We start from the raw sequence: 23,849 nt of genomic DNA, 5'->3' as shown, positions 1-23,849 counted from the left end.
ATGTTTATGTTCTATTTTTTTGTACCACTTGTTGTTAGCTGTAGTACGAAAAACTGCCAAGATTTCTGTTAGTCAAGCCTAATTATGTCGAAATTTAAACTATCCTTCTCTTTCTGTTCAGATCACTCCAGCTCCAGCGGCACATTGTCCTTCCAGCCTCTACGATCCCAAAGTTCGATCCCGACAGCCCATGTCATGCCCTCTCCCTCCAGCTCCAAACTCAGCGTGCCCTCCGCCCCAACCAGCCCCTGGAGCAGCTGCCAGCTCCCTTCTCCCCTCGACAGTCCCCTAGACATGAAAGACCCCCGTCCGGTCCGCCGATGGTCCTCCCTCACCCGCCTTACCGGCCAGGAAAAGTCCACCCCTTCCGGGAAACCATCGTACCGCATGGACCCTCATGGTTCCCTGGATCGTGGTGTGCTCTACGGCTACCGACAAGACCCTCTGTATTTAGATGGCTTCCACTCTTCCCAGGGCCTACACAAACTTTCCAACAACTCTGACTTTTCAAATAAGTACGAGCTGGGCGGCAGTAACGCTCTTGGTAAAACTGACTCAACTTGCTCCTCTCCGCTCAAGCCCAGCACGTTAGACCTCACCTTCAGTGCCTTACCGGAGAGCAAGACCCCCACGAGCGGTCTGGTGGGGCCTGGGCAGAGGGGTCCCACACTCAGGCACCAGGCTGTGGGAGGGTCGCCCATTCAACCGGCTGTACGAACTCAAATGTGGTTGAGTGAACAGATGGAGTATCGGCCAGGACCAGAGGGATGTGGGGTCAGATCTTGGCAACAGGAACAGCAACAGCGTGAACGACTACGACAAGAAGCAGAACTTCCACAGGTAGGCCTGTCACGATTACATAATAGTCTGATGGTTATTAATTAATCTAATCACAGTTATTTGAGATCATTGTGTACTTTAAGAGCTTATCCCATGTATTGGGATACAAATGAGGGAATTTTAAAGCAGAAATAGAATTGCCCTGAGCGAGGATTGCTTTAAATCCCTGATGCAGGTTGCTTGCTATAGTATAACATTCAGGTGGGCTGTAAAAGTAAGTTGACTGTGCCCTCTGGTGGATTGACAGTGGTAAAACAAATTGACCTTCAATTTACAACCAATGCCAAAGAACTGCTTGCCCACACAAATATGCACAATTAATTGAAATCATGCAATATTTTAATACCACATTTTATATTTACCATAATGTCTTAAGGGAATGTTTTCTCAATGAGGCTATGCATGTCAAGGGATACATAGGATCAAGATATCCCACTTAGACCAAAGAGGTACAAAAACATCGTTTTCATTTTCAGTGCGTTTTATTTTCATTGTTTTGTGTTTACTTCCCTTATGTCTTATCTCTTCACTGCGCAGCAATGATCAGTTCAAAGTTTCTTTCCATTTATAAACACACACATCCTCAGTATTACATCCTCACTTGTAGTTACAGTATATTAATATAATCACACATATATTAAAACATTGAGTGTGATTTATGTATAAAGATTACAATTTTAATTATAATAGGCAATCCAGTGTTTTTTAAAACCATGAATATGTTACCTCTATTTATTAAGTATTTCTGATTAGTAGTGAATATCTACAGCTTTTTATTGCTAGAAACAAACATAGCACATATATTTTTCTTACCCTATTGGCAAATTTTCCAATTCCCTTCTACTTTTTGTTAGATTTGTACTTAAAACAAGAAAACAAATGTCAGTGCAATAAGAATAAATGAAGTTTTTTACATTTTAAATTGTAATTCTTTGAATTGAAAGAGCAGATTTGCTCATGTTTTAGTTAAAAAACCACTGCAGAGGTATGTCAGGTGCTGTCTGCAGAGAGGTCACCTACATTTTTGGCCTAATTCTTTTGGTACTTAAATCTAAACCTGCTCTTATGCTGCATTCCTTTCAACTCGGAAAGTCGGATTTTCCAATTTCCTACTAAGAAAAGTGCAATGGAATGCCACTTGAAGTCGGAATTCCAATTGAGAAACATGTGCGGAAATGTTCAACTCCGATTTCGCCGAAATGCATGTGTGTGACGCCACACAAACATGTTGGCACTCAGGGAGAGATACAAAGTAAGTGATAAACATTCAATTTTATGAAGTAATATAGATAAATGAGTCAAAGTTCCAACATTACATGATACTAAAGCTTGTTTAACAAACATCTGCAGAAACAGGTGTATAAAACATGGTATGTTATACTCTCTTTTGATAATCATACACCTGTAGCACGAATGCTAGCGTTGCACCATTGTTTATCATTTGGGTTGCTAGAAGACATCTCTGGTCACAGTCAAACACCTGCTAAACTAACGGGAGCGTTGCAGTTTTGTTTCCTTACACGTCATCTTCCGAGCATCTGGCAATGGAATGCCTTTATGGACGGAGATCGGAAATATCAAGTAGGAATATCCTACATCCAACTTGAATGGAATGCAGCATAAGAATCAGAACCTAATTTTGAGGGTAATGTTGCTTTGTAATCCTCGTTATGTTGTTGTTTTAGTTAGCAGTATGAGGCAGTCCACTAGAGGGCGCAGTTACATCGGAAGCGATGATGAGTTCTGACTTCCTGTCACAGTGTCTGTCTCAGTTAAATTAAAATGTAGCTGCATTTTTCACATAGATTTGTGATCAGATTTTATTATATATTTTAGAGTATATTTTATATTTTAGTATTTTTAGAATTTACTCTAGCCCTCCAATTAGCTATGTGTTTTAGGATAAAATTATGCTGTAATCAGTTTATTTGAATACCAGACATACAATGTCCTTTCAATCTTATAAATGTCAGTGAAATAGGTGTTCTAAGAAATCGCACCTGTCTCAGCAAAAAAAAAAAGAGTCACGCTTTTCGCTTATTAGAAACAGTCTCTGCCTGTCAATCATTGTGTATGTTTGGGTTTGCTGCCATCGAGTTGGCTGACATATCTTTGGAGGGCGGGGTTCTGGAGAGAGGGCGTGTGGTTAAATTTAACAAAATGATTGAAATGGCTTAAAACACCTTTTTAAAGGTTTTTCAGGTGGAGAGTGTGGAAGTCACTAAAACAATTTCAACTCTCTTATACCTAAGCAGCAATTGTTCTGGATTTGGGCCATTCTGCCAATCAGAACTGGGTCACATGAGCTTGACCAGAATGAGCATGAGCAGGAGAGCCACTATGATAAGCAGGAAGTTGAGCAGCAGGTTTAATCCTCGGTTATTGGTCAGATCCATACTGATCAGTTCCAGGGTTGTCTGGGTTGGAGAATTCAGGGTGCGTGTTCTTCAGGTGAAGCTGTGGTGATGTGTTGTCCAAGTGTCTTCAGCGGAAAAGTTGCGTGCAGGACTTCTTTGCCAGTAAAAAGGAGGACGAGCAGGTTACATTGTGCCGCAGATCTCTCACATGCCGTGGAAAGAGCTAAATATGATCGATAAACTGATATTAGCATAGTTGACAAGACAGAGAACATTATTTGAACAGATCTTTTAAAAGACCACATGAAATCTCTTGAATATTTTACTGTTCTGTGTTGATTAATTCATTTTGAAACAGGACATATCAAAGGGCTTGTCCTGTCTTTAATTAGCCAATTAGGTTTTGGATATGCCCTTAAGTGCAAGATGAGTAATCAATATTTTTTGTCCATTTCCCGAAGAGAAATGCTGCATTTTTAAATGTTTATAACTGCTAATAGTACATTTTGTCAACCATATAGATGACCTCAAAACTAGTAGACATGGACTAAATGCCACAAAACTCCAATTTTGATTTCATGGGGTCTTTAAGGACAATAACTACTGTTATTTTTGCTTTAGACTAGTAAAACGACCTCTAGTGACTTCACTGTGTAATTCTTGGTTTTTGTCAGTTGGTTTCTTTTAGTTTACATGAATGAGTCCAATTAGTGGTGTGGGAATCTCAACCAAAAATGGAAGCAGCACACTTTGTATTGCACACACGTGATCAGATCATGTTGTGTTTATTGAGCAAGTGAATTTCAGTTTGACACAGTAGGTAAAAGAAGTCAGGGGGCTCAAACAACATTTATCAGTGCGCAAGTGACATGCAGTGATGGTGACTGAGAAATGGAGAGACACTTGCATGCAGCATCAGTTCACAGTGAAGACAGGCCTCCATTCAGTTCCGTTATTTACCCCAGAAATAGGGTGACTCTGCTTTTTCTCAAATGAATTGTGCTATTCATTGTAAACAGATTCAGTATTTCTATTAGTGATAGGCCGATATATCGGCCAGGCCAATAAATGCAACTATTTCTCTAATGAAGTGTGCTATTCAATATTATTAGATTTTTGTACTAGCGATAAAACGATAAATCAGCCAGGTCAATAAATACAACTGTTTTCCTAATTAACTATGTTATTCATTATTAATAGATATTTGTGTAGACCGATATATTGGCCATATAGACCAAAATATCTAGTTAAACCGATATATCGGTCAGACCAATAAATACAACTGTTTCTTTAATCAAGTGTGCTATTCATTATTAATAGATATTTGTAATGGTGATATGCCAATATATCGGCAAGGCCTATAAAAACAACAATTTCTCTAATGAAGTGTGTTATTCAGTATTATTAGATTAGATATTTGTACTAGTGATAGGCATATATATCGGCCAGGCCAATAAATTCAGCTATTTCTCTAATGAAGCATGCTATTCAATATCAGTAGATTTTTGTACTAGTGATAGACCGATATATACAGAAAGCCAGGCCAATAAATACAGAAGTTTTCCTAATCAATTATGCTGTTCATTATTAATAGATATTTGTACTGTTTATTGACAGATATACTGGCCATGTAGACCAAAATATCTAGTGATAAACCGATATATCGGTAAGACGAATAAATATAACCATTTCTTTAATAAAGTGTGCTATTCATTATTAATAGAAATTTGTACTAGTGTTAGGCTAATATATCGGCAAGGCCATTAAAAACAACAATTTCTCTAATGAAGTGTGTTATTCAGTATTATTAGATTAGATATTTGTACTAGTAATAGGCATATATATAGGCCAAGCCTATAAATGCAACTATTTCCTAAGGAACTGTGCCATTCAATATTAATAGATTTTTATACTTGTGAAAGACCGATATATAAACCAGGCCAGTAAACACAACTTATAAGTATGCTATTCGTTATTAATAGATATTTTGAAAGTCTGTACCGGTCAAGGTAAATATGCAGATTCTCTGCATAAGTGGGGAAAAACATCTTCCCCACACAGTGCGACTGTGGCGCACCAAACCAAAAAATCCATCACATCGCCACTGAATGTCACCTCTGATTCTATCAGGGAAATTGGTTTGATTTTATGGAGGCAATACCATCTGCATTAGAATGGATCACACAGCGGGACATTGATATATGATAATTTTAAATGTTCTGTTATATTGTTACTTTTATATGTCATATTTTGGATCATATGTGCTTACACAATGTACTATACAGTCTTTTTATACTGCATGTAAGCCATACGCTAATAAATAATATGTATATATATTGACTAGTGATAGACTGATATATTGGCCATATAGACCAATACACCTAGTGATAGACCGATATATCTGTCAGGCCAGTAATAGCAAATATTTCTCGAATGAAGTGTGCTATTAATTATTAATAGATGTTTGTACTATTGATATACAGATATATTGGCCGTGTAGACCAAAATATCTAGTGATAAACTGATATATCGGCCATACAGACTACTATAATCCTTTACATTATTGTGTTTAATTTCAGCGACTATGTGTACATCTCAGTTGTTATAGGAAAATTGTATTAGCCAGTATCTCATACAGTATATATCGGCATTTAATTGGCCATCGGTCACCTGTAGTTATCCACTGAAAACCCATATCAGTTGGCCACTAATTTGCACTTAGTATCGTCGTTCTCATGTTACTCTAATTGTGCTAATTACAAATTGTTTGGATGAAAATCAGGCAGTATAACCCAATATTTAAACTACTCAAGATTATAAGGTAATAAATAGCCCTACTGATCCCCACCTCCCACCCCTCAATGTAATTTGCCCCTCTGTACAGTCCTTCACCCTCATTAGCTAAAGGATAAACTGTGGCCCCTCCCGCTCACATTAGCAACACAATGATGTAGATGAGCAGCAGGCAGATGAGGATGAGGCAGAAGTTGACGAAGAGCTCCTGCATATTCTGCTTGGCCTGCTGGGGAACCTCCATGGTGGACGCCCGCCGTATGGCCGCCCGTGTGATGTGCTGCACCTTCTCCATGCCAAGACGCTACTGGCAGATGAGTTTAGTGCACAGAAAGGGGAGGGGTGCTGAGCAGAGTGTAAGGAAGGACAGCAGTACTACCACGAGGTGGAGTGGAGAGCTGTGCAGGGAGGAAGGATGCTGGTTGTCGTGGTGACAGGTGGTCCAGTTTCCGGTTGACAAGGAGGCTGAGGAGAGGCAGCAGCAGATGAATGAGTGAATATGCACGCAATACTCACACGTGACAATCATGCAGGTTTCAACTGATGATTCAGAAGATTATTTTGCAGGCTATGAGGGCCATTCAGACAGAACGAGTTAAAAATCTTAACGCAGTGCAACAATTGGAACAGAATGCAGGTGTCTCGAGACGTGTTTTTAAAAGTCATTTAGGGGCCATTTAAACCAAGCGCGTTCTTACAAAAAAAAAGAAGCTAAACGCAGCACAATCAGCAGAACACTGGTGTCTGGAGAGGCGTTTTTAAAAGTTGACGTTCTTGTTAACCTGACACGGCGACTAATGATCTCTGCGTTCCTGTACAAGACACTGGAAAAAAAAACACTCATGATGTTCCAAACCCGTATGTCTTTCTTTCTTCCATGGAACCTAATAGGAGATGTTAGGCTGAATGTTATCCTTAGTCACTGTTCAGTTTCATTGCATCTTTTTCCATACAATGAATGTGAATGGTGATTGAGGCTGTCATTCTGTCTAGCATCTCCTTATGTCTTCCACTGAAGAAAATCATGAGTTTGGAAGAACATGAGGGTGATTAAATGACAAAATGTTTATTTTTGGGTAAACTAAACCCTTTGACATTCAGAGTGTTTTTATAAACTTTATTCTAATTAAGAAATTTAAGATTAAAGTTAAAAAATCTCCCAAAAGCTAATCAACATCAATAGATCAACACTATATTTATATACTAAATTGGTAATTTGTCTTGCATTTATTTGCACACTGAATTGCAATTTGTCTTTCATTTTTTGCATCTGTTTAACCATCTATAGCTGCCTAAAAAGTGCAAAAATTTTGTTGCATTATGTGTCGATTCTCATGTGACAGAAAATGGCCAATGGCAGACGGGGGACATATTCGGAAAACCTACAATGTAAGAAGTTAGAGCAATATATTGCAAGTTTATATGGCTGTCTTTACTGTGTAGGAGTGAGCTTATATTTATTTCATTTATCCTGTCTTGGCACTGAGTACATAAAAGAGTTAACTAAAGATAGATGTTTTATAAGGACAAGTTTACATGTGTAAAAAACAACCGGATTTATCGCTTCACCTCCGGATAGATTAAATGCAGCCCTGTTTTTATAAGTCTCTACGTATTAGATGAGCTCTCTTCTCCGACAATCTTATCTCTCGCATTCAAACTGCTGCTCAGTCCTGTCTCTTTAAAATCTGTAGGGAGTTTTCTGAGGATCAGTCTTAAAGATGCATTTGGCATGATCCTCTCCTGCGCAACATCACGTATACAAGAGCACCTGTTGGCCTGTGTTCTCATGGGCCATTGTGTAGAGTTATCTGTTTTGCCTGCGATATTCACCAAAGGTTATTTTAAGGAATTACCTTTGCCGGTCACATTAATCCACTGAAATCGTGGCCAGCCCTTATCCAGAATCCCAAGCGAGCTGGACTCTATTTTACCACTTAGAACTTATCACTAAGAGGGTAATGCGGGTCTGTGATGTTTTTGTTGTTGGATATAAAGGCTATTTCAGCAATATGGGATATGACTGTATGCAGAATATCCAGTGTTTTTGGGAATGGGAGATGGTTGTTTTAAGATTGATCTGTTATGTAGTCTGGTCTTCCTCTTCTAACAGAAAACCTGTTTCTTTGCAAAAAATGTTTCTTAAAGACACGATACAGGCCTTATATATAGCATGCATGGTATGTTTGTAACTGTATTTTCACAATTGATGTTGTTTAAGATGGTTGTGAAGGCTTTGTCCTGAAGCACTGTGTGTTTTTTTTTAGCTATTGCAGAGTTTTCCTGTCAGGAAAAGGATGTTTGTCATCTTACACCAGATACAATACAAGTTTCCAGTGACCTTGTTGCGACTGGTTAGGACATAAATCTGATTTTCAAGGAAGACATAGCTTTTTTCGTGTCTGATCTTATGAAAATTAAGTGACTTTGGCAATATGTTTTGTAAAATGATACTACGTGGCTCCTTACACATATCAAGTCAGTTCTGAGGTGAAATGTCCACTGAGTGGCGCTAAGAGTGAGTTCAATTTTCTCCAAACAAATGAGGTTTTTAAAGTTAGCACTCGATCAAGTTTTAAATCAATAAAACCTACCTTCCTACCCTGAACCTAAACCTAACTGATACTGTCAGAAAAATTATTTTATGGTGGTTCTATGACACTTTTGACTTTGCTATTCTGGATTCATACCCCGATTATTTGCATCACATGCACTACGCTCTATCAGTTACCATGCAATTTGATCGTACTCGAACAAGGTTATAAATGTAGTTGGTCATGTAATGCAAATGTTCAAATGTACCGCCTTACAAGAAATGCACAATGTCTTGAAAGCATTGAACAGGAACAGGGCAAAAAGTATGCGTTTATGTACTGATAATCTGCCCTATTAAGGCCCATTCACACATGTAGCGACTTGCTTGATGGTGCTTGTAATTGTTGGCAGTCTGAGTGAGTTTGATTCATACATCGATAGATTGTTTATCTTGTTAATGATTTAATGTTCATTCACTAGGAAACTGCCACTAGGCCTATATTTACAACGGGCCATGTAAAAATAATTTTGCAAAAATGTAGGAATAGTAACCATGTTGTGCATGGTAATTGCATGTTTTAGTTGCTACCAAATAAAATGGTGATAGTTTGATATCTTAAATGACATTTACATTTGGCAGATGCTTTTATCCAAAGCAACTTACAGTGCCCTTAGTACAGGGACAATCCCCCTGGAGCAACCTGGAGTTAAGTGCCTTGCTCAAGGACACAATGGTGGTGGCTGTGGGGATTGAACCAACAACCTTCTGCTTACCAGTTCAGTGCTTTAGCCCACTACACCACCACCACTCTAAATGAGTGTTTGGAAGAAAATACTTCAAAAGTTTGAGAAAGTGGTAGTTTGTTTGAAAAGTTGATAGTTGGAAGCTTTTGTGGTCATCTATGTATCTTAGTTGGGATATACGCAATATTGAATTTGCCATGAATGAAAAGAATACATCCTTCCAAATAATTTCCATTGGACAAAGAACACTGGAAAACATTTCTTAACCTATTGAATCACCTATTGAACAGATTTTTGTCCCTCACAATCTCGCTTTCATTCATATCAAATAAAATATGTTTACCCCAACTAAAGTCCACAGTGTGACAAGTCTTTCTTGTGTCCAGCTGGCCAGTGTCACTGAAAAAAGAGGTAAAGTAGATGAGTGAGTGACAGTGAAGTCTGGAGTGGAACAGCCCTTTCAGGCGCCCAGCATGGCGATCACGTGACACGGAGGAGATAAACGCTGCCGGTGAATACAGATTTTGGAGAGATGTTTGTCAACACCACAGGGTACAAGCATTCCAGCGTTCTAATGGCTAGTCAAAAGTCATGTCCCCATCACCATGCTGGGAATGATAAGACCATTAACAGTCTCTTTGAGGGTATCAAGCAGGTCATTGCCCTCTTCACATGTCGAGAGACAGAGCCTTCCTCTTTGGTTATTCACAGCTGATTTCGAAGTGCACGACTAACAAGGGATGTTTCAAAACTGACTAGTTGGTTGCTTGACCAATCAATTATTCTGTCTTAAGGGAGTCCTGAATAATTAGGATGGTTTTGGGTTCACCTGACCCTGATTGGATGCATTTCTTGGGGGAGTTTATTCATGACAGACACTTTTTTGCTTTCAATGAGTGCATTTAAGAGGACACATTTTTAAAAGTTGGACTATTTTAACCTGTCAAGGCATATTAAAAACACAACACAAGACCCGATGCCGCGACCATAAACGTCTGCTGAATCTGCATGGCTGTAGCAGATGTGCTTTTAGGTGATGAATTTAAAGAGGAAACGTTTTCCGAGAGGTTTTTACTAACTGCTTAACAGCCAAAACACAAGCTAATTAAAGAGAAAGTTCATCCAAAAATCAAAATTGCCATCCCAGATGTGTATAACTTTCTTCAGCAGAACACAAAGATTTTTAGATGAATATCTCAACTCTGTAGGTCCATGCAACGCAAGTGAATTGTGATCTGACCTTTGTAGCTTCAAAAATCACATAATGGGTTACATATGGATTACTTTTATGTTTCCTTTATGTGATTTTTGGAGCTACAAAGGTCTGATCACCTTTCACTTGCATTGTATGGACCTACAGAGTTGAGATATTTTTCTAAAAATATTCTGTTGTGTTCTGCTGAAGAAAGAAGGTCCTACACATCTGGGATGGCATGAGGGTGGGTAAACGATAAGAGAATTGTCATTTTTGGGTGACCTATCTCTTTAAAGCACAGCTACTAAAAATATTAAAACATAAAAAAAATGTAATATAAAATCTAGATAAACCAGTTGACTTTATGAGCCATCCCTGACAATTATTAAGAATTATGTGTAATATATTGAGAATGTTTTCATATCCCTCAGGCCATCTTTTGGCAAACTCTTTAACATCTAAAACACAAGCTTATTAAAACACAGCCGTAAAAAAATAAAATTATATACAGTATATATATACATATATATATATATCTTCTGAAAAGCCGGCTGAAGAGTTCTTAAGCATGTGTATGTTTATGTTCGTTTTTTTACTTTCTGCTGGCAACTTCCCTGTATAAATAAGTCCACTTGAGGCAGAGCGAGTGCTCTCAGTTGGCTTCAACACTCAACTTTCCATGATGACATCGCAAAGCAACGCAGTGTGGTTTTTGTTGGGTTGGTGGTGATGCCTCAGAGGGCATGGCAGTTAAACAGGTAGGACAAACAAATTATGGCTATGCAGATGCCAAAAAGTGTAGCCTATATAAAGTAACCTCAAATTTTTGTAAGCATCAAAATGCTTTTTACCATCTTCATTGCATAAATATTTGCATCAGGCATAATACAAGAGCAACACAAGCGGATGTATACAACCTGTGGTGTTTTCTCTACCTGTGTTGTCTTCTGAATGCAGTTTAACTCTCCCAGTAGAGTGCAAATGTGGGATGTTTTGTATAGGTCAGAATCGCACTAGGTCGCGTCTTCTCAATTTGTGTTAGAAGAAGAATGTGTCTGTGTCTGCTTATTGTGAGTGCACAGAGCTGCAGTTACAAAGGCCAATAAACAGACTCTAACATCTGAACTCTGATTAATCTATGATTCTCTACAATTGGACACCTCGTCAACCATTCTGCAAAGTTATGAATATAAAATACAATGGGCAACTTTATACAAGCAATTCATCTATTTTAATCACATTTTATTTTACCCTGCGATTATTTGGTTTTATTATATATAGATGCGTGTGTATATAACTTATGAAAAAGCATGCATTATACATACAGTGGCCCCGAAACTTTTGACACTTTTTGACACTTAAGTCACACATAAAAATGTATGAATTTCTTTGCTTTTAAAGCAATGCTTTTTTGAAGTGGCATCTGCAGTAAACGAGATGCTAGACGTTTTTGTAGAAGTAACATATTTAATTACTAAATAAATAAATGTTACTTAATTTTTTTTTTAAACAATACAAATTAATTTAAAAATAATGTTATAATATATAATATATAATAATGTACACAAATGTATTATTCTATTTTAAAATATTTATTTAAAATGAAATACTTAATTAACTTAATTTTAGTAATATGCAGTTTTTGCAATTAGTTTAACCACTGGTCCCAAGGCCATTTTTGGGTCGATGTATAAAGTAATTTCCCCTCAAGTTTGCACAGGTATCCTTACAGAGAAACCACATCAGTCTTAATTTGAACACAATATCTATTGTTTTATAATTTGAAACCCAAAAATATCTTTGTAAAATGTTTTGCTTCAAAATTGTTTGTGCTTTTATTTCTTTAAAATAAAATAAATCCCACATGGTTTGATATTTTGTTAAATAATGCCATTTTTAGGGCATTTTTAAGTGTGGCTCAAGTAGCCAAATACATGTGGGGCCACTGTACCTCCATTCATTTGCAGAAATCATTTTCATTTGTAGTCTATTTTCCATTCCTTCAACCTGAAAGAACTGTACTCCATAAGAAAATGTTACCTACCTGAAACTGCAGATAGACAGCCACAGTACTGAGGTTCAATTCTGGTACTCTGATTTTCCTTTAGAGGAATGCAGGGTCTGTGACAGTGATGTGGAGTACGAAAGTTTATGGCAGGAAAAGTAATGGGGGGAGGGGGAGTATAGGAGGAGAGAGGGAAGAAAGAAATGCGTAGGAGGGGTCTGATCTCTCTTTTTTTTCCTCATTGGTTATTTGGAAGCAGATCTACAAGTCTTTATCTTTCAATATGAACAACATACGAATCAGGTTCAGATGGAGTATGTGCGTACTCCAAAACACATGCACAGTGGCAACTTTAAAGACCCCATTGAAAAATTGAAGTTTTGCAGTTATTGTTTTCCCAGTTACTTAAAGGAATAGTTCACCCAAAATGAAAATAATGTCGTAATTTACTCATAACGTTCCAAACCCTTATGACTTTATTTCTTCTGTGTAACACAAAAGGAGATGTTAAGACATGGTCACATTTACCTTTGCAAGGTGAAAGTCCATGGGCGAAGCACAGTCATCTCAATGGGAATCCGCGCAATCATACATTTTGCGTGATGGACTTCCGGTGGCGAATCCTCTTGTGATTTTCGCATGGAGTTCGTGTTTGGTGAACTTTGACAGGTGAATTTGCCATGTCGACCAATAGGAAGCTGTGTGGTTTGGAAGTGACCTCTGTATTGGTGATGTTTCGTACACGGCTACAATGAATATTCACATTGGACAAGGATATCAGTTTAGTGGCAAGTTTCTTTTTAACTTCACTCTCACAGAGTATAAGTGCAGCATTAAAAAGAGGCTGGTTGACAATTATTTTTTAGTTAGTTTCACACATGCTCAATATCCCACCCCCCCCCACACACACCCCTTGTTTGAGTTCTATTCTGAGATAAAAACAGCCCAAAGTTTTCTTTCCCTTATAAGGAGCTCCATTTGGCTAGAGTCAGGAGTCCTTTTAAAACTGGCCAGCAATGAGGACATGAAGAATGGAGAGGGTATTACAATGGCATCCAGTTGCAGCTTTGTCTCCGTCCAATGCAAAACTGTTTTTGAAGCCACCCCTGCCATATCCTGACCAAAATCCATCTTTGAAATGTGCACACGCTGGATTCCAATGTTGGGTGGCAGTGCAGGCCAACTGAGCAGATCTGTTATGAATGAAAAAGTAAGAGTCTATGCTATAGGGCGATTCAACTGCAGAGTATAGTTCCAACCCTAATCAGACAAACCTGCCTGTAATTTTAAAATAGTCCTGAAGGCTTTGATTAGCTGGTTCAGGTGTGTGTTTGATTAGAGTTGGAACTAAACTTTGCAGGACAGAGGCGCTTAAGGACCGGAGCAACCCAGGTATATGCATCGTCCCTAAAATGGATGTTTTAAGGCCTTGAGCTGCTGATTTACTGCCATACTGTTATGTCTTTCTCAACATCTTGGTTCCCTCCAATTATTTGACTTCACCTCTACACCTATTTATTCATTATATTATCTAATCAGCCAATTGTGTGGCAGCAGTGAAAAGCATAAAATCACGCAGATACAGGTCAGGAGCTTCAGTTAATGTTCACATCATCCATCAGAATGGGGAAAAATGTGATCTCAGTGATTTGGAGCGTGGCATTATTTTTGGTGCCAGATGGGCTGGTTGAGTATTTCTGTAACTGCTGATATCCTGGGATTTTCACACACAACAGTCTCTAGAATTTACTCAGAATGGTGCTAAAAACAAAAATCATCCAGTTAGCTGCAGTTCTGTGGACAGAAATGCCTTGTTGATGAGAGAGGTCAACAGAGAATGGCCAGACTGGTTTGAGCTGACAGAAAGGCTATGGTAACAGCTAACAGTATTAACTAGTACACCGCTCAGCCTTACTGTATTTTTAGCACGCAACCCAACTTCAGATCATCTCATTGATATGGTTTCACCAGTTATCTGGAACTTTTTGAATGCTCATTATCATGCTTTGAAACTAGTCTGTTAGTTCTACCCTCTAATAATCTCAACGGAAACGAGCAGTACACTAGGACTCAGTAAACATAACACATGCTAATGCTGTTCTTTATGGACAAGCTCATTGAAATAGAGGAGGTGAGTCATTACTGGTGACCTTGCTCACTGTACCTCGTTTACAGAGTGTTTATGGCATGTAAATGCCTGGTTGCCATGAGCATGCATACACATTGTCCAGTCGCATGTGTCAAGCCCTCCGGCCAGAGCTGGAAAGTTTGCTTGTTAGGTGCAATACATTCATGTCTCACCTCATTGTTCAGCTTAGCATATTCGATCTCTGGATTCCACAGATGTCACCACACCACACAAAGGAAGGTGCCTTTGGGTTAAAACAGGTTGTGTGTGTGTGTGCAATATTTGCCTTGTTTATAAACTGAGGCTTCTACATAATTTGGGATTTCTGGACTGGTTTTAAAGGGATAGTTAAAAGATCAAATTAAAATTATGTCATCATTTACTGACTTCCGTTCATAAAAGTGATCCACATGACTCCAAATTCCGTGTCTTCTGAAGCTATAGTATAGCTTTGTGTGAGGAACAAAACAAAGTTTTAGTCGTTATTCACTCATAATATTCCCCTCCAGTGAGCTGTTAACCACTGCAACCAGTTCATCAAGTCAGTGAGTTGAACTTGAGAACTAGATCAGTCCGAACAAATCATTCAGAATGGTTTTGTGAACTCAGTCAACACATTCATTAAAAAGGTCTGACTTGAATGATTTATTCACGGATCAAACATCACAATTTCTTTCATGAACACAGCAAAGAGAGCTAAGAAATATGTCAGGCTTTTCAGTGAATAACAACTTAAATTTATGTCTGTCCATCAGACAAAGCTATCGTGTGGCAAGTTGTCTGAACCACTCATAACATTTCTACGTGTCATTTCGGAGCTTGACAGCCCCAGTCTCCATTCAGTTTCATTATAAAAATTCACCTTTTGTGATCCACAGAAAAAAGAAAGTCATACAGGTTTGGAACAACTCGAGGGAGAGTAAGTACATATGACAGAATACTATAATGACAGAATATTCATTTTTGCTGAACTATTCCTTTTAACAAACACCTCAAGACATCACCGACCTGTGCTTTGAAAATTGTTGGAAGTTGATACATTTATAACGCACAGCTAAACTTGCCCCTGCTTCACAAATGGCAACAGCACAGTCTCTATTGCGTATTCTAAGTACCGTCACCACGAAAGGAGTCAGCTTGTCTCTCCTGAATTGCCTCGGCATGCCAAGAGGCTGATGGATGGCTGTCTGGAGGGCCTTAGAGGGAGTGCAGCGGCAAGGCATGATAAAGTTCAGGGAATTGGCAGTAGATTAGCTGTGCAATGTGACAGAGTGAAGCTGTTCAGTGGCATAGCCAAAAGGCACCAGACCTGTGATGTGCTCTTTGCCACATTTCTGAGAGTGGAGATGAATTTTATCCTGTTTACCAAGGGCATGACTCCTATTTTAATAGTCACCAAGCTAAGCTACATTTTTAGAGATGCCTTTAAACTATTTTATTTGTTTGAATCTATTTTAAAGGGATAGTTTAACCAAAAATGGAAATTCTGTCATCATTTACTTAGATACTCTCTGCCTCATTTAGATTTTAAGCTTCAAAAAGGATGCAAAACGACTTAAATGCTATTGTAAGGCTTTAAATGATTTGGAATATATTGTACAAATCATATGGATTACTTTCATGATGTTTTTGCATCTTTTTTGAAGCTTAAAAGCATCAGTCACAACTCATTTTAATTGCTTGGAAAAGAGCGACCAGCAGAGTGTTCAGACATTCTCCTTTTGTGTTCCACAGAAGAAAGTTTTATGGGTTTTAGACAACATGAGGGGGAGTAAATGATGAAAATATTTTTATTTTGGGTAAACTCTCCCTTTAATATTGTTGTTTTTCATAGAACTAATACAAAGTTCCCAAAGAACACATAAACTGATTAAATTAGGAGTGGAAAAATGCATCGCGGTACACAGTGGCGGTTCTAGCTTTTATGGCGCCCTGGGTGAAACCCACTTCAACACGCCTCCAAATTTGTTGCCGGGGGTGGTGGGGGGGTTGTCTGTGTGTGTGCCTCGTGCCCACATTTTTCACCTTCCCGACTCTTGGACTTAAAAAGTGTTGACAGGAAAACAAATTGCTGTGAAAAAAATTCACAAATCAGACTGATCAAGATGAGAGTTGTTTAGTCTTCTAGGTGTTCAACTTTTGGAGCTATTTAGATTAGAAAATGAAGAGTCATAAAATGTAAACGACCGCTTGCGGACCGGAGGGTGATGTCATCCGAATTCTCAAATCATGAAGAATAAAATGCAACATTATTTACATGTCTACCGCAGCACATAGCGGATTTATAGCCAATTGAAGTCTGAATTTCAAATCGCAAACTATATTTACTGCGGTCTTACTTGCTACTAATAGACAGTTTTTCATTCTATGACCCTGCTGAGCCTGCTCCATTAAAACCTGGATCGTATCTGCCTGCACTTGACATTTCATCTGTAATTACTGGTTTCAGATTTCACGATGCATCACAATTTTTAGGTAGAGAATCGTAATCTAATCAAATTGTTGTCAGAGTGAATCGTCACACCCCTATATAAAATGTATACACTGAATCCACTGTAAGTCGCTTTGGATAAAAGCATCAGCCAAATGTATAAATGTAAATGTAAGTAGTTAGTAATACAATATGCAGAGCAGGGGTGTAAATCACCAGTTTCATCATGATACGATCTTGTATCGTTTCTCTTAGCCAGCGATCCGATGTTTGCCGATATATCTCAAAGTCTGCCACAATACGATTTCGATTCGATTCAGGGACCTGCCATCGATATTATGGGTCTATTTTACACAATCAATACATTTATAATGTCAAAAATGCAACCAAAATATAATTTTAATATTTTATTGAGCTCTCTGAAAAGTGCAAATCCAGTATCCACATTGGGACATCCACAACAAAATAAGGTACTTCAGTTAATACACACATAAAAAAAATTATATATAAAACAATGACATACAATCACATACAAGTGATTATCAATCGTTTGATGACAGCCTTGTGGAATGAGGTTACAGTTTACTGTGATAAATGTTATTAAGGGTGTTGATGTGAAGATGTGAGAAGTCGTGTAATTGATGCTGTTTAGAATATGGGGCTCATTAGCCATTTGACATGGTTGAATTGCTCCAAAGCACTTTAAAAGCGAAAATGCTCATGTAGAATTCAAATGTGTAGCATGCACAGCCATATTGAGGGAAGCCCAATTTAATCGTTCATGTGAGCCACTCTTCAGTCACTTCTATCACTCCGTGTACAACTGTGTCCTACATGAGCAGCATATTTAGCGCTTATTAAACGAGATGAACATAATATGGTTGATCCATCACATGACGGAAATGTGTACGGACGTGGCTGGAATTAGAGTGTTAAAATAAAGGTGCATCTTAAAAAAAGATACATCGATCTTTACGTGTTGTATCGATGACATTGCATCGTTGATTAGTTGATCGATGCATCGATCCAGAACGATGGATCATTACACCCCTAATACAGAGGGGGTTTTAGCAGTATCAAATCAAGACCAATTCAAAGTTGTTGAGTCTAGGGGAAACAAGAACCAATGATGGTTTATTTTAAAAACACAGCATTTTGCATTTTCTGGCATCAGCATATTGTAATAAACGAGATCCCTTCCTCCAGCAGCTGTTCCTGTCATGGTCTATTTAAATGGCCGTGTGGGGAGAGACAAAAGCAAGACTGCAGTCTGGAGCTTTGAGGAACAGGTGGAGGAATAAGTTTAGATAAACCCCTGACTCATAAAGCTTTTAGTTGATGCTATGGCATAAAATGTGGTAAACACAGGCTCATTACCATTAGATGCCCTCATTCTGAGGACAGCCACTCTCTTCATTTGGGTTTCAGCAGTGATTATTTGCTGTGATGCACAATTTTGCATGGCTTAGTCATATGGGCATTGAGGTGTTGAGGTCACCTCCTCTACATCCATTGCATTTTATTTTTTTAAGACATTTAGTTTAGTTAAAACTAGATAAAGTTTGTCAAGATAAACTTTGATGTTGGCTTAACAAAGCCTGGCCTTATGTTGAAAAAAGTTTTAAAAGCTTGACGTTTCAAGTTTTAACAAACCTTACAGTGAGACAAACAGCCAGTTAGCGAGCTAGATAGATGGATGGATGGATGGATGGATGGACAGATGTCGGTAGAATGATAGATAGCTACATAGACAGACAGATGTCGGTAGATAGATAGATAGACAGACAGACAGATGCCGGTAGATAGATAGGCAGACAGACAGATTTCGGTAGACAGACAGACAGATGTCAGTAGATAGACAGACAGACAGACAGACAGACAGATGTCGGTAGATAAATAGACTGACAAACAGACAGACTGATAGACATATAGATCAACAGACAGCTAGACAGACAGACTGGAAGATGTTGGTAGACAGACAGACAGATATATAAATAGACAGATAGACAGACAGATGTCGGTAGATAGATAGACAGACAGACAAATGCTGGTAGAAAGATAGATAGACAGGCAGATGTCAGTAGATGGACAGACAGACAGATGTTTGTGACAGATGGCGGTAGATAAATAGACAGTCAAACAGACAGACTGATAGATATATAGATCAACAGACAGCTAGAGAGACAGACAGATATATAAATAGACAGCTAGACAGACAGATGTCGTTAGATAGACAGACAGACAGACAGATGTTTGTACACAGATAGATAGATAGATAGATAGATAGTTACTTTGCTAAAAGTTTTTGGAAAAATCCTAATAAGCTCAACGTGTACAACAGGATGTTTATCTCTGTCATGCTAACATAATCAGTCAACTTTAAAAAAAATGCATACCCATGCACCTGTGTTCTGTTCCCACCTATTATGCTCCATCGGGCTGTTTTGGAACACAAGAACACCTCAAATGTAATTGCTGCCCAGCCATTGTTTTTTATTGCTACTAACTTTTCATCTTGCTATGGACTCCTTTTGTAACACTTTTGTGGTTGCTACTCGAGCACACATACTGTGAAGATTTGCGCCAACTTGTTGTGTTTACCACACACTCACTTTTAAAAATAGCCCCCCCAACTATGTGAAGAGGTGAGAGAGGTCTGGAAATGAAAGTGGCACCTGCTTCTTATCACCACGCTGTTTGGTGGTGGGACTAAAACCTCTCCAGAGGCAAATAAAAGGCATGTTTGCAGGTTTGAATTTGCCCCTTGTATGTCAGTAATTTATGGGGTTGACATTTCTAAAGTTGGGTCAGGGCAAACAATACAGACTATTTTAAATAGATGATGTAAATGAGGTTAACAAATCAAATAATAGGTCATGTAACAGTTGCCTGTGGTTACTCCCTTGCATTCATTGTCCACATCAGTTGAATGTATAGTCAGTTAGATGGCAGACAAACCAGTCGGATAAAACATACCATACTCATCCAGTGTACAAGTGCAGAACAGTTGTTCCATTTCCGATTATAGTTACGTAAAAAATAACCCCAGGTCTCTCAACATACATAGCTTCCCAAGTTCTTAGCAACCCTGAAAGCATTTTATGATCAAAGTTATGGAGTTTTGACATGGACACACAATTCACAACAATTTGGAATCTTTAAGGATACATTTAATACAAATTTGGAGCTTTGAGTTCATCCATAGGCTATGGCACTCTTGGGCTGCCAACAGGGCTGAGAAATTAAACTACCGGTAGATTTTTTTCACTTACTGTAAATATGACCAAAATGTGAATTATATTTGAATTTTATAGAAATTTAAATTTTCAAACTTTTAAACATTTGGGGAAACATTATTTCAGTAAGGGGAAAGAGATGAACAGCATGAGCACCCTGACAGCTTTATTTGCTATGCTTCCATAAAGCTCCTGGTGCTGTTTATGATAAGAGATTAGTCTTTGTGTTAAAGAGCCATGACCTGTCACCCTTCACTTAAACATGCACAGCTGAAGATTGTGTATGTGTTGACTTGAGGGCAGAGTGAAAACTATATGTTTAGATTTTTTGGCATTTGTTTTCCATTGTCTTTCATTTGGATTTTTAAAGGGAAAAAAATACCGGAAAAACCATTCAAGCAGAGTTGAAAACAAATGCAATTAGATTCAGTAGCGCAAAGAATCTTTGTCATCCTCAATGCCAGACCTTTAAAAACCAACTGGAGTTTTTCACTTTAATGCAGTATGGCTTCAGTGGCATTTTGTGGCTGATCGTGATTATGATGAAGGAATATGCTAATTACAGGGTGCTCAGCATAAGTACACACTAGCCTGACCCTGTGTGTGTACCGAATAAAGAGTTCTAATGCTGTAATATTGTTTTGTGCAGATGCTGAGTGGAACTGCTCTCCCCGTCAATACACTAGTAAAGATTAAGGAGGGACTCCTGAGGCAACGCGAACTGGAGATTGACCGGTGAGTAAACAAAGACATTTAGAATGATCAGAAAGAATTAGATTAGCCAATTTGACAGAGGGACTAAAGGCCAGATTATTCTTCGGTTTTCTGCCTGATGGTCCATCACATGCATAGTGCCTGGGGCACAAATTTCGCACACACTGTCCACATGCAGCAAAGTTTTTCTAGACACGTAGACGGTCTGTGTCTGTGTGTCGTTTGCATTGCGCCTTGAGCTTACTGTTCTAAACAGTATCGCAAAGCTGTCGTAGTGTGCATGCATTGAACGCATCCATACTGGCTCGTGGTCAAGAGTATACTTGGAAAGATTAGAACGCTCGACTGTGCGCAAAACATAATGGCACACAGGAAAACAAACTATACCTTAGTCTTTAGCCCTTGTCCTAACACTGTCCAAACTAGAGGTAGACCGATATATCGGACCGATATTAATCGGTGCCGATAGTTGCTTTTTGCAGCTATCGTTATTGTCAAAAATATATGGAGATAGTTTCCGATAGTTTTTTAATCATGTCATCATTTCAAAATAAGAGTCCCCGTTGTGTTTCAGGCTTGTTTATACTTAAAGTCCTGTGCTATGCACCATATTTTCTGGTTATGTTTGGGATTTTGTTTGAACAATAAACTGCATCTGGGATATTATTCATTTAAGGCTCTTTGTCTGTGCCCATCATAGTAAGGAAAGAACAAGAATTTTTTTTGACTCTTCAAATCAATTTTAAAAACTATTGGCCGAATATCGGTTATCTGCCTTTCCCACCATCTTAGTTATCGGTATCTGCAAAATCCACTATCGGTCGACCTCTAGTCCTGACCAGGCATGATGCTACAAGTTTTGGCCATAAACAATTTGTCCACACTAAACGCAATGCGGCTGTACGAAGTGACAGTTATAGCCAATAAGACCCAGCGTTGGGCAAGTTACTCAAAAAAAGCTAACCATTACAAATTACTTTTTACTATTGTAAACATTTTAATCAGATTACAATACTCTTCGTGGGGAAAGTAATCACATCACTAATTACTTTACTTTTAAGAGTATTCAGCTGTCACAGAAACGCAAACAGACGTACATATGAACATAATTCGTTTTTTAAATGTATTCTGCATAAATAATATTTTTATAGAAATATGTGTAACCCAAGTAATGTACTTAAAAGTAATTAACTTAATCTGATTACATGAATTTAAAATGCAATGTGTTACACTACTTTTTGACCAAAAAAGTAATTATATTAATTGCTAATTACATAGAGTAACTACATTCAGTACAGTGATTCATTTGCGGCCGCTTATGGCCCCCCGAGCCACCAAGGGGACCCGCAAAGCAAGGTTCTTTCTATTTATTTATTTATTTTAAATATATTAAAAGCTGCGAGTAAGACTCAGGCAGCTGTTATGGCTCAAATAGACAGTTATAGGGGGCCCCCTTTTGGCCCAAGAAGGAAGGGAATTCGCTTAGTGCCCACATAAGGTCAGAAACGGCTCTGCTGGCTCATGTCATGTCCCGATCCTGTTTACCCTTCTTCTATGCATCACTGCCTTCCTTTCTCAACTGTCGCTGTTAAAAAACTATGAATTTCCCTATGTGGGAAAAAAATGAAGAAAAAAAAACCTAATTGATTCAGCAATTTCACTCTGTAAGTTTGACATGTTTCTGGAAAGTGGCCAAAGGAGGTTGTGCCACTGACGATACTTCGTCATTAATTTAACACAATGTCGGCTGTGGTCGACACTGTGATCTCATAGTGACTGCTATGACCTTGAGCGGCGTAATTATAGCACCATGCTGTTACCCATAGTGTTGCTCTGCTCTCGGGTTAGCTGTGACAGAAGGGACAGTGCCAAAGATGCCACAGATCAGACGAGCACTGTTCAGACACACATACACACAAGCATACATGCACAAGTGGCAGGCTGTCATCCCTGCCAAGAATTATACATACATGAGGGAGCAGGTACACTTTGAGCTGTGCAGCAATCTGGCATCTGTCTGGCTTCTACATCCGCTGTGTTCATATATAATTTGTTCACATTTTGTGTTTGCTTTTCTAACAAATTAAAAAATGAGGTACCACAAGATGGAGCTGTGATCAACTCTCTGATCTAGCCAGTATTTAGTATGCTGAATGTTTAATGACATATCGTCTCTTATTCTGCTGAAAGACAGAAAATGTCCAAACCGAGTGCAACAAGTAGACTTTAGAGTGTCATTGCAAGTGTGAAAACATTTCTTCTGCTTGCCACATCAGAGCGACTGCCTCCAGCAAGCGTGTCCTTACCTCTCAGAAGGAATTTTTTAGAGTGCTTGTTTTTAAAACTTCTCTGCATGGTACCCCAAAGAAATGCTTCAGACTGTGAATTCTGATATGAAAGCAGAGGCTATTTCCATTTACTGTAAAGGAAGGTAGATGCTATTTGCACCCCAGTGTAAATACGAACATACATTTTTGCATTTTGTCCAGTAACATACTATTTTAAAATAGTATATTATACAATAAATTATATACTGTATATACAGTGTAGTATAATAGCACATAGTTCAATAGCATTTTATTATATAAATATTAGTGCTCTCAATCTACTAAAATTTTTAATTGAAAATTAATTACATGATGTGCCAATTAACTAATCACAATTAATCGCATATGTCAATATTTACTGAGAAAGGTACCCAAATGAAGATAAGTTAAAATATAGTACAAATAATTATAAAAATATAATTCATAATAAATATTTCAATTCACATAAATCAAAAACATTACGTCTTATGAAAATACTGTATATTGTGGCAGCACAAAATGTAATCCTTTTTTATATAAAGAGTGGTTTCAAAGTCAGAATACT

General features: G+C 38.2%; 2 protein-coding genes across 4 annotated transcripts in view; one reads left to right on the top strand and one right to left on the bottom strand.

Moving 5' to 3' along the window:
• Positions 1 to 23,849, top strand: part of LOC127416044 (centrosomal protein of 85 kDa-like) — a 102,713-nt gene that overhangs the window by 57,350 nt on the left and 21,514 nt on the right. For all 3 annotated transcript variants that reach the window (XM_051655150.1, XM_051655149.1, XM_051655151.1), the window contains exons 3-4: positions 122 to 840; positions 20,914 to 20,999. In XM_051655150.1, coding sequence (XP_051511110.1) covers positions 122 to 840; positions 20,914 to 20,999 — 805 coding nt within the window. The remainder of the gene's footprint in view (positions 1 to 121; positions 841 to 20,913; positions 21,000 to 23,849) is intronic.
• On the bottom strand, positions 3,967 to 12,628 carry LOC127416079 (cardiac phospholamban-like). The gene is made up of 2 exons (XM_051655202.1): positions 12,509 to 12,628; positions 3,967 to 6,455 (listed from the first exon to the last, which is right to left on the bottom strand). The coding sequence occupies exon 2, from the start codon at positions 6,283 to 6,285 to the stop codon at positions 6,127 to 6,129; it is 159 nt and encodes a 52-aa protein (XP_051511162.1). The 5' UTR covers positions 6,286 to 6,455; positions 12,509 to 12,628; the 3' UTR covers positions 3,967 to 6,126.

Source organism: Myxocyprinus asiaticus, chromosome 25 (genome assembly GCF_019703515.2).
Source record: "Myxocyprinus asiaticus isolate MX2 ecotype Aquarium Trade chromosome 25, UBuf_Myxa_2, whole genome shotgun sequence".
Lineage (NCBI taxonomy): Eukaryota > Metazoa > Chordata > Actinopteri > Cypriniformes > Catostomidae > Myxocyprinus > Myxocyprinus asiaticus.
Note: the sequence above shows the minus strand (reverse complement) of the source record. Positions and strands in the feature narration are given on the sequence as shown.

Coding starts and splice junctions, on each gene's coding strand:
- LOC127416079 (XM_051655202.1), bottom strand. CDS start 6,285: ATGGAGAAGGTGCAGCACATCACACGGGCGGCCATACGGCGGGCGTCC.